At 36.5% G+C, this 12,145-nt stretch overlaps 1 protein-coding gene across 2 annotated transcripts in view; it reads right to left on the reverse strand.

The window, feature by feature from the left end:
* Window positions 1-12,145, reverse strand: part of MSR1 (macrophage scavenger receptor 1) — an 87,448-nt gene continuing 75,303 nt past the window's right edge. For both annotated transcript variants that reach the window (XM_010358157.2, XM_030937407.1), the window contains one exon: window positions 1-1,706. In XM_010358157.2, the coding sequence (XP_010356459.1) occupies window positions 1,573-1,706 (134 nt within the window). In that variant the 3' untranslated portion in view covers window positions 1-1,572. The remainder of the gene's footprint in view (window positions 1,707-12,145) is intronic.

The following is a 12,145-nucleotide window of genomic DNA, read 5'->3' on the forward strand; positions in this document are numbered from 1 at the left end:
TTCTTTCGAAAACTATTGTATTTACCTTTTGAAGAAAATACCTAGATAGTGGAATTGAACACAAAGAATTAATAACTAGCTGAAAGTACAGCCAGGGTTTGAGACAGAAAGTGTGCATTCAGAATTCATTCTCTTAACCACAAAATTATGCTGCCAGAGAAAATCAGCAATGTTAAACAAGTAGAAGAATGTTACATGATAAAGGTGCATTTTCAGTAGGCTGTTTACAATAATTCCAGTTCCACGGTAAGGTTTTTGCCTTTTTAAGTTGGAGGGTTGTGAATCTACCACGTGGTTACTATGTGTGGTGAGACTTCAGAATATGAAAGAGTGTTTAAGCTTATGCTTTCATTTGCCACTATTAAAGAAAGAACAGTAGAGTAATTCCATAATAATACTAGTTTACAATTACATTTTTTTGTGAATTGGTCACAGGAAACTTGAAGAATTCTGTTATTTTCAGGGCTGAGGTTGAATTCATTTGGGCTTTAATATCAACTATTGGTCTTTCTGCAGACAGTCACTTTCAGAGTAGAATTACTGTTTTCAGGGTAGCTTTTCACACTCTACACTGTGGCCCTGGGGATGGGTTGACTACCAACAAAAAGTTGCTAAGCTACTTTTTGGGGCATGCTCCGAGTTATTGTCCCTTTAGGACTAAAGAGGCCCTCTCCAGCCCCGGTTGTAAATGTTGACTGACTTCATAAAAGACTCCAAAAAACTGAAATTTCTCTTTCTTCTGCACTCAAGATGTTTGCATTCTGTTTGTTAAAATGGAGTAATGAGCTTTACATTTTAAACACCATGTCCTAGAATTGTAACAAGCTAATTATTCAATTTAAAACACATAACAAACTAAGCTTCCTGTTAACAAGTGACATTTTTGATCCACCAATTATCTGGACAAATATTATGATGGTCAGTTTTCTCATATGTTCTGCTTTCAATTTATTTCATGATTCAATTAAACGGTTGTCAATACATGACAAGAAAAATAAGCTCCCTAGTCCATCGTGGCCAAGAAATATCATTAACATTGATATCTAATACACAAGTTATTGCACACTGAGATATCTTAATAGTTGGATAACATCCTTCTTTTAAAATAATATGTGTGGATTGGAGATTTTGCAGTCTAGGCACAAAAGATATCTTCTGAATCCTTCTATTATTCAGAAAGTTATTAAAATCAACTACATAGATTACAAAGACAAGAAGAGCAAAAAATTGTAATCTCCTGATGAACGTATTATGAATTGGAGTCAATTATTGTTATGCATTTCTATTACACTTGGCCTTTGTAATCTGAAAGCTATAAACTTCAATATGTTCAATTCAACATATAAGTCATTATATTAGAAAATTCCATTTAAAAACCTATTGAAGTTAAAATGGTTTAAATATAGATATAAATGGTAAGTATGAAGGTTTTCAATATGTTAATCCTGTAATTTAAAAACATTATTTGGACAATATTCTTAATCTCTTAAATATTCATTAAATGGATTTTACAGGAAGAAGGTAATCATTTTTGAGCAGCGATTTCATAGTTCTGAATGAAAATATGATGTATTATAAAGTGCAAGTGACTCCAGCATCTTCAGAATGTGAACAGGCTCTTGTCCCCCATTGTCGAATTTTACATTCTTCAATAGATGATTCTCTCCCAAAACAATACACTTCATTCAGCCATATTGGACCAGTACCTGCAATAATGAGGTGCAACTGCATTAGTAAATTTAGAGTTCAGTGTTTCTGTTCGTGTGGGGCAAAGCCATTAATTCCTTCACTAATTAAACAAAAAAAGCGTTTATTATTTTCTATATGCAAGTTCTGTGCTCTCTAGTAGGAATCAAACATGAATCTCCTGCTTCAGAACACTTTATACTGTTAACATGTAAACTACTAAAATGCAAAGTAACAAGAGCTATAACAAAGGTACCTACACAGTTCTATGAAAGTAGAGATTAAGAATTTTTTAACGGATTTGACAAATTAGTTTTATTATTAATCTAAAAATAAAGAAGAAAGTTTCAGCCTTAATAATCATGGGTGTATGTAATAACCTGATGATCCAAGTGTATATGTATGTCAAAGGGTCTTGGGGGTATATTTGCATGTAAGATAAACTGGAAAAAGGAAAACTTAATCACAGCATTTTCCTCCTTTTCTTATCTTCCCATGTGTTTCAATTTATGTCTGCCTAGTTTATCAAATACCTTATCTATTTTTAATTAAAGTAGAACTAATCTAATCAGCCAAGGGCCTACAAACCATCCTGTAAGGAAACCATGGATTAAGAATGTTACTAATTGCAAGCACAAAGAAACAGCAAGAAAATGATAGAGCAAAGGTTTTCATGAGCTGATCAATTATGAGAGTGGTAATAGTAAGTTGGAGAGCCCAAGTATTTTGTGAGGTGTTTATAACAGTATTGAACCTTTTTGACTTGAAATTTTAAGGCAGAAGAAGGAAAAGAGTAAAGGAATATGATCTCAAAATCAGAAACCTTGCCAGGGATACTTTTTAGTTCCCAAATTAATCTTACTAGGCATGACATGTTCCCTTTTGTGTTTGTGATTGTATGTGTGAGCATGTTTGTATATGTATATGTGTTTGTATATCTGTGTTTCCTTTTAAGTATATAAAGTCTATAAAAACTTTTTGAAAGCCTCAAACGGCTACTTAAAAATACATACAAATACAAACAATTGCGCAAATAGTAAGACTATTCCCATGTTAATACAGGAGGAAGCCAAAGTACTGAGACATTTGTAAATTGTATCTATTATACTTATTGTCATTTATAAATTGTATAAACAAACACAAATTAAACTTTTGGTGAAAGCCATGGCTCTGTCATAATTTGGAGAGTGTGAGAATGGCTCCATGAATTCTGAACCTGGGCTACTGTGATGCTTTTGCATTATATTTTGTAGGTCTAGTCAGTGAATTTAGATTTCAGCAGTGCAGAATTTGTACAATCCAGGAAAAGGAAATTGAGAGTGGGAATTCTCCAAATGTCTACAACACCAGCAAGGTCATCCCAACATGAACAGCAAAGGAAAGACATTATTTAGTTGATTAATGTGCTGACATGTAAGCACATGTTTTTAGAAACTACGGTAAGGGAATTCATGAATGTTAGAATACCAAGGTTGTGCTCATAATAATGAAAATTTAAGTCCACTCTTTTAAGAATTTTATGTGACAGGAAACACACATTTGATGTATTATTCCATGGAATCCTCAAATAAATTTCAAAAACTGAATGCCATTATTGTGTCATTTTACTGTTTAGGAAACTGAACATCAGCGAGGATAAGGAACTGTGTGTGCTCAAAGTCACATCGCATTCCAACCCCGTGTCTACCCTGAGCCACTGCCTTTAATCAATGACTTACTGCAACCTCCTTCATTGTTAGACTTACTTATTTAGCAAATCTGCTTTGAGTGCCTACATGAGTGAACAAGACCAAACTCCACACTCTTGTGGACTGACTTCCTGGGAGGGCTTATCTTCTACATAGATGAAGCAACTGAGATCACATATGTACTCATGCCAGAGCAAATACCGTATCTAGAGCCTCTGATTCTTATTCCGGTTATTTTTCCTCTGAGGACACATGGATGTGACAAATGTATTGTGGAATTTGGTATCTCTGTCTTTTGCTATGTGGAAAAGTTTCAAACAGAGTGAAATTTTTTTAAGCGCTTGTGTATAAGGTAATATGGTAGGTCTTTTCACATACATTTCTAAATTTACTTTTTATAATAACCTTGTTAAATAATGGTAATTATCTCCATTTCATAAATTTCATAGATACATAAACTGAGATTCAGAAAGGGTGTATGACTTTCTCAAAATTACAAAGAATAGATCCAGGCAACAGAATATCATGATACTTAAAGCATAGTGATATTTATTGGTTACACAGATGTCTAGAGAGAATTATAGAAGTAATTTCCAAAGATTTGTTGTTTTATTTTTACATTAATATATCCAAGACTATTGAGCCCAGGGGAAAAATTTATTTAATACATATTTTCCATCTCATTCCAAATTGTTTTCTGCATTAAAAAATTAATGCAGAGATAGTATAAAATTCATAAAATTTTATCCTTGTGTAAACCAATGAGATAAAAAACAAATTTGTTTTTATTTCTTCAGATAATAACTGTTACTCAAGGATTTTCGTTGTTGGGGCTGCCATTGTTATTATTTTCTTTGTGCCTCTGAACTATTATTTCTAGTCAGTGGAAAGCTGTACAAAAAGTATGTGTGTTTCTTAGATATGTTTTTAGTCTCTAATCTTCTTCCTCTCTTTCTCTCTCTCTCATCTTTCCACCTGTATACCTAGCCATATATACATCTATTGATTTCCTTTATAATTTGAGGGTTGTAGGGATTGATATTGATTTTATATATATATGATATATGATATTGATTTTATATATACGTAAAAGATCTCTCTCCCTCTCTCTCTCTTTTTTTTTTTTTTTTTTTTTTTTTTTTGAGACAGAGCCTCCCTCTGTCGCTCAGGCTGTACAGCAATGGCGTGATCTTGACTCACTGCAACCTCCGCCTCCTGGGTTCAAATGATTCTCCTGCCTCAGCCTCCTGAGTAGCTGGGATTACAGGTGTGCACCACCATGCCCAGCTAATTCTTGTATTTTTAGTAGAGATGGGGTTTCACCATGTTGGCCAGGATGGTCTTGATCTCTTGACATTGTGATCCACCCACCTCAGCCTCCCAACGTGCTGGGATTACAGGGGTGAGCCACTGCGCCTGGCCTCCTCTTAACCTCTTTCTAAAAAATGAAAGATACTGATATTTCTTTGGGGTATTTGGGTATCTTTAATCTTACCAGCATTTCTATGAAAAATAAAAGATAATCAGTTTCATACATCACCCAGATATATTATAAAATGATGAGATTTGAGATCAGCTGCTGAATAGATAAATAGGGGAGCAAATATCATTAATAGTTAAAAGTGTCTGAATGTGTATTTTCATTATATCTAGTCATGGCTGAGTGACATAAATTTCTATCACTTTTAAGCCTAGTTGGGAAGTGTTTTGTGAACAGCATCTGCTTTGAGAAAAACATTGTGAATTAAAGTAGAAAACACTGTGGGAATCAAAGTAGAGAAGATGGGTAAATAGTGCATATAGTTTGGATTCTAGTTTTGTGCTTATAGAGAAACCGCTTATTTTTCCTCCATTTTATGATATGCAGAATAAAGGGGCAAGGGTAACATAGCTTTAAGACTTTGTCTACCTTTAATATTTCATGATTCTAAGATTCTGAAGAAGCAAGCTCTTTAGAAATGAAGTTCTAAAGTATAAAGGACTTGGAAGGATGTTCCATCTGGCAGAGAAAGCATGGTATGAGAGCCAGGTTAAGGCATGAATCTTGACCCTTCTTGCCACCCCCATGCACCCACAACCAACATAATGACTACGTACATGTGTACAAGTTTGGTGACCTCTGCTAGCCCTACTTATTTTCTCTATGGAAATAAAAAGCTATTTTTCTATGATTACCCAGTTCTATGGACCGGCCCTACATTACTTTCCATAATATTTGACATTCAAACATTTACATTTTAAAACATTCAACGTGCGAAGAACAGCATGTAAAAATTTGACTTCTGACCCTTTGATATATTTATTTATCTTTGAGATTAGTTTTACTCCCACTCATTAAAGGATAGTTCAGAGGTATAGAGTTGCATTTTTTGATTGCCTTCTGTTTACGCTTATGGTTTTTGTTTTTTTTTTTTGAAAATTTCACATAGAAAATTGATTATGGTATATGAAAGTGGTAATAAAAAAGCAAAGAAAAGTTAGCTAAGAATAACTTCTAAATGGCATTTATGTTTAGATGTTACTTTTGTTTCTGTTTTCAGGTTTGGAATTTCAGCACTCTAAACTCAGAAGATGCAATAGTTACTCCAGATCTTACTTCCTTCACCAGCATCCACACAGGCTCAGATATACCTGGAGCAAATTCTTGGAGGTACCACTGTTGTCTGATAAAGCTCATCCAAGTTTGCTGCAGGGAGCCCACAGGCACAAGAGCTTGGAAAGCCTGGATACAGGGCCAAAAGTACTCACTCTCCTTTCGCTGCCCTGTGCATTGATGAACAGTAGATGCCCCTCAGTGCTTATTTAATTAAACTTGTTTTGGCTAGTCAGAAAAAAGGTGCATCCAAATGAAAGAACCTATTTAAAGGAGCATGCTTGAAACTTTATTACTGTAAGTCATTTTACTGGCAACTGCAAAACTAATTGTTCTTAAAACTAACAAGAATTCTATCTGCTAAGCCAGGTTTGCTATTTAAAACTAGAAAAAAAATATGTGGAGACTGTCCAAAAATTATATTCTTTCTGCAATGAGGGATTATTTAAAGAGGATTCATTTAAGTTGTTTCCTGGCTGGGCACGGTGGCTCATGCCTGTAATCCCAGCACTCTGGGAGGCCGAAGTGGGCAGATTTCTTAAGGTCAGGAGTTCGAGACCAGCCTGACCACCATGGAGAAACCCCGTCTCTACTAAATACACAAAAAATTAGCTGGGTGTGGTGGAGCATGCCTGTAATCCCAGCTCCTCGGGAGGCTGAGGTAGGAGAATAGCTTGAACCTGGGAGGCAGAGGTTGCGGTGAGCAGAGATTGCGCCATTGCACTCCGGCCTGGGCAAAAAAGAGTGAAACTCCATCTCAAAAAAAAAATAAATAAAATAAAACTTGTTTTCCTTTTCGTTTCAATTTGGTAATTATGTACAATATGATATGAACCTGATTCTTCTCACTTTCCTGAGAGAATGATAAATAATTAAAACATTAATGCATGTTTCTCTTTCACTTCTTTACTCATCCACTCATTTTTCTAAGTTTCTTTTCTTGTCTCTGCTCTGCATTCAGAATTGCTTTTTTCTTTTTCTCTTACAGTGAAACTGTAAATTTAAGGTGGAGGAGTGAAAATATGAGGAATGTTTTAAACAGCTTTCCATAAAAACCTCGTTAGCCATGTCAAATCCCCAATCAGTTAATGTAAGCCTGTCTCTTGAAATACAATGTCCAGTGAAGTAGATCGTAAAACTTATTTTTCAAATCATTTCCTTCAGAACAAATAATGTTGGTTCTATTTTTTTCTCTCAGCTCATTTTGCTTTATTATTTTAAAATTTACATAATTATTCTTTAGTTGTTTGGTACTGAACTCTAGGCAGGGAGTGGAAACAAGAGCTAAGTCAAACCGGGTGCAGTGGCTCGCACCTGTCATTCCAGTACTTTGGGAGGCTGAGGCAGGAGGACTGCTTGAGGCTAGGAGTTTTAAATGAGCCTGAGCCACATAGCAAGGCACTGTCTCGATAAGACATTAAGATTTAAAAAAAATTAGCCAGGTATGTGGTGCACGCCTGTGGTCCCGAGAAACTCTGGAGGCGAAGGTGGGAGGATCACGTGAGTGTGCAGGAGTTTGAGGCTGCATTAAGCTGTGATTGTACCGTTGTACTCCAGCCTAGGTGACAGAGTAAGACTCTGTCTATAAAACAAACAAACAAGCAAAATCTAAGTCGTATTAGTGGGATATCTACTTTGAATTATCCTTGGAATATCACTGATGTCAATATACAATGTAACAGTGATCTGACTCTTCCAAAGATAATAGCAAATAAATGTGTGATTATACAGTTTGTATTGCTGCTAGGCGTGATCTCCTTCAGTATTGCGCAACACAACATTATGAGTCAGATTTTGTAGTGGGTGCTTTCCATATGCTAGTTAACTTAGACTTCAGGACACATTCGCCAGATTGGTGTTATTCTCACTTTATTGGAAAGGAAATTGGAATTCTGAAACACAATAACCACAGCTAAAGTTTAAACCTGCAATTTTTTAAGTTAGAAAACTCCTAGTCTTTCCAGTTTGCTTCACTAGATGCTGAAAAATGTAAAAGGATTGTTTGATGATAATAAAACTCTGGGACAATGTATAGAATCACCAACTACCATAAACAAACAGCCTCCTGAAATTTAGACAAATTATGTTAAGAAAACTTGAGAGACTTATCTTCACAAGCCAAGTAAATAATTTCACATGAGACTAAACTGTCTCTTTATTCTTATTTAAACTTAAAAAAACAAAAACAACCACAACAACAACAAAAAATTCTCTTCTTAGTATCTCAGTATACCTATTGTCTTCCTTTCTTACCAGTTCTTTAGACCAGAAATCCCTATCTTATGGAGATATAAGTAGGAATGAATAAAAGCTTTGAGGAAAATACTATTTTACTCGTGACACTAAGCCTTAAAGTTAATGCAATTTTAGGGCAATAGTCTTTCACTATGTGTTTCTCACCTATGTTTGTAACTCTGGTGGAAAAATATCTTTGAAGTCCACGGCAAAGCTTCATGCTCAGAGAAAAAATAAAGCTACAGATGATGTCTTGTTCACTTTCATACCACAGGTTGTATTTTGCTAGCACTTACTCATTTTCCTTGAATTAAAGTATGTATACTACTACTGTTGCTCTCCATTTGATTTTCTCTTTGTAATAGATGAAAAAGGCTCACCTCAACCACTGTACTACCAGGCTAGTTTCTTAAAGCAAGAGTCCCCAGCCCACAGACCATGGACCATTAGTGGTCCATGGCAGGCGAGCGAACAAAGCTTCAGCTGTATTTACAGCCGCCCCCTATCACTCACATTACTGCCTGAGTGCTGCCTCCTGTCAGATGAATGGCAGTGGCAGCATTAGCTTCTCATAGGAACGCAAATCGTATTGTCAGTTACACATGTGAGGGATGTAGGTTGCATTCTCCTTAGGAGAGTCTAATGTCTGATGATCTGAGGTGGGGCTGCAGCCGTGATGCTAGAGCTGGGGAGTGGCTGCAAATAAAGATTAACATTAGCAGAGAGGTGTGACGGCACAGAGGCAATAATAAATCAATTGCTTGCACACTCATATGAAAACCCTGTCAGTGAGTGGCAAGTGACAAGCTGCATCTGAGGGCAGGCTTTAGAGTGGAAAGTGAGTCGATATACTTCAGTTGTACAGCTGCATTTGGTGCCTTTAAAAGTATGTTTGACTGGAAAAATTCCCTTTGAAAACTGGCACAAGACAGGGATGCCCTCTCTCACCACTCCTATTCAACATAGTCTTGGAAGTTCTGGCTAGGGCAATCAGGCAAGAGAAAGAAATCAAGGGTATCCAGTTAGGAAAAGAAGAAGTCAAATTGTCCCTGTTTGCAGATGACATGATTGTATATTTAGAAAACCCCATCAGTCTCAGCCCAAAATCTCCTTAAGCTGATAAGCAACTTCAGCAAAGTCTCAGGATACAAAATTAATGTGCAAAAATCACAAGCATTCTTATACACCAGTAACAGACAAGCAGAGAGCCAAATCAGGAATGAACTTCCATTCACAATTGCTTCAAAGAGAATAAAATACCTAGGAATCCAACTTACAAGGGATGTAAAGGACCTCTTCAAGGAGAACTACAAACCACTGCTCAGTGAAATCAAAGAGGACACAAACAAATGGAAGAACATACCATGCTCATGGATAGGAAGAATCCATATCGTGAAAATGGCCATACTCCCCAAGGTTATTTATAGATTCAGTGCCATCCCCATCAAGCTACCAATGAGTTTCTTCACAGAATTGGAAAAAACTGCTTTAAAGTTCATATGGAACCAAAAAAGAGCCCGCATTGCCAAGACAATCCTAAGTCAAAAGGACAAAGCTGGAGGCGTCACGCTACCTGACTTCAAACTCTACTACAAGGCTACAGTAACCAAAACAGCATGGTACTGGTACCAAAACAGAGATATAGACCAATGGAACAGAACAGAGTCCTCAGAAATAATACCGCACATCTATAGCCATCTGATCTTTGACAAACCTGAGAGAAACAAGAAATGGGGAAAGGATTCCCTATTTAATAAATGGTGCTGGGAAAATTGGCTAGCCATAAGTAGAAAGCTGAAACTGGATCCTTTCCTTACCCCTTATACGAAGATTAATTCAAGATGGATTAGAGACTTAAATGTTAGACCTAATACCATAAAAACCCTAGAAGAAAATCTAGGTAGTACCATTCAGGACATAGGCATGGGCAAGGACTTCATGTCTAAAACACCAAAAGCAACGGCAGCAAAAGCCAAAATTGACAAATGGGATCTAATTAAACTAAAGAGCTTTTGCACAGCAAAAGAAACTACCATCAGAGTGAACAGGCAACCTACAGAATGGGAGAATATTTTTGCAACCTACTCATCTGACAAAGGGCTAATATCCAGAATCTACAAAGAACTCAAACAAATATACGAGAAAAAAACAAACAACCCCATCAAAAAGTGGGGAAAGGATATGAACAGACATTTCTCAAAAGAAGATATTCATACAGCCAACAGACACATGAAAAAATGCTCATCATCACTCGCCATCAGAGAAATGCAAATCAAAACCACAATGAGATACCATCTCACACCAGTTAGAATGGCAATCATTAAGAAGTCAGGAAACAACAGGTGTTGGAGAGGATGTGGAGAAATAGGAACACTTTTACACTGTTGGTGGGATTGTAAAGTAGTTCAACCATTATGGAAAACAGTATGGCAATTCCTCAAGGATCTAGAACTAGATGTACCATATGACCCAGCCATCCCACTACTGGGTATATACCCAAAGGATTATAAATTATTCTACTACAAAGACACATGTACACGTATGTTTATTGCGGCACTATTCACAATAGCAAAGACTTGGAATCAACCCAAATGTCCATCTGTGACAGACTGGATTAAGAAAATGTGGCACATATACACCATGGAATACTATGCAGCCATAAAAAAGGATGAGTTTGCGTCCTTTGTAGGGACATGGATGCAGCTGGAAACCATCATTCTTAGCAAACTATCACAAGAACAGAAAACCAAACACCGCATGTTCTCACTCATAGGTGGGAACTGAACAATGAGATCACTTGGACTCGGGAAGGGGAACATCACGCACTGGGGCCTATCATGGGGAGGGGGGAGGGGGGAGGAGGGAGGGATTGCATTGGGGAGTTATACATGATATAAATGATGAATTGATGGGTGCTGACGAGTTGATGGGTGCAGCACACCAACATGGCATAAGTATACATATGTAACAAACCTGCACGTTATGCACATGTACCCTAGAACTTAAAGTATAAAAAAAAAAAAAAAAAAAAAAAAGTATGTTTGAGACAACTTCAAATCTTCATACCTTCTGGATTAAAGTTTCACAGCAGAATATCCTGAAACTACCACAAAAGCACTGAAAAGGTTGCTTCCATTTCCAACATCCTATCTTAGTGAAGCAGGGTTTTCTGCAGTGACAGCAACCAAAATGAGATTATGGAGCAGACTGGACATAAGCAACACACTGTGGGTGTCACTGTCTCCCATAAGCCTCAGATGGGACCGTCTAGTTGCAGGAAAGCAAGCTCAGAGCTCCCACTGATTCCACATAGTGAGTGGTATAATCTACATCATAATGACTTGTATAATCATTTCATTATATATTACAGTATAATAATCACAGAAATAATGTGCACAATAAATGTCATGTGCTTGAATCATCCCCAAACCTTCTCCCATCCTTGGTCCAGAGAAAAATTGTCTTCCATAAATCTGGTCCCTGGTGCCAAGGAGGTTGGGAACCACTATCTTAAAGAAACAATGCTAAAGGCAGAGTTGTCAAATCCTGCATAATGTAAGCATCAAAATAATTCATCCAGACTAGTGGTATTTTAGGGTACTTTTTTTTTTATACTGAGCTTGTCTGCATTTATTATATTATCTAAATAACTCGCAATTTTTATACTTCATTTGTCAACAAAAGCACATCTTGAGAATCCAAAACATCCACATGCTTTTATTTCTAAAGCTGAAGAATCTTCAGTCATTTACCAGGTGACTAAGAACATGGATAATAATCGTTATGTCCTCTATTAGAACTCTGGGTGTCCCCTTCATAGATGGTAATAGTCACTGGAAATGTTTTATGTGATTATGTATTTAAAATAAATGGCCTTTCATTCTGTGGATGTTAGTTATCATAGAAATGGATTCTGTTCCCACAAAACAATTTGGAAACGTGG

The sequence above is a fragment of the Rhinopithecus roxellana genome, chromosome 9, assembly GCF_007565055.1.
Source record: "Rhinopithecus roxellana isolate Shanxi Qingling chromosome 9, ASM756505v1, whole genome shotgun sequence".
Classification (NCBI taxonomy): domain Eukaryota; kingdom Metazoa; phylum Chordata; class Mammalia; order Primates; family Cercopithecidae; genus Rhinopithecus; species Rhinopithecus roxellana.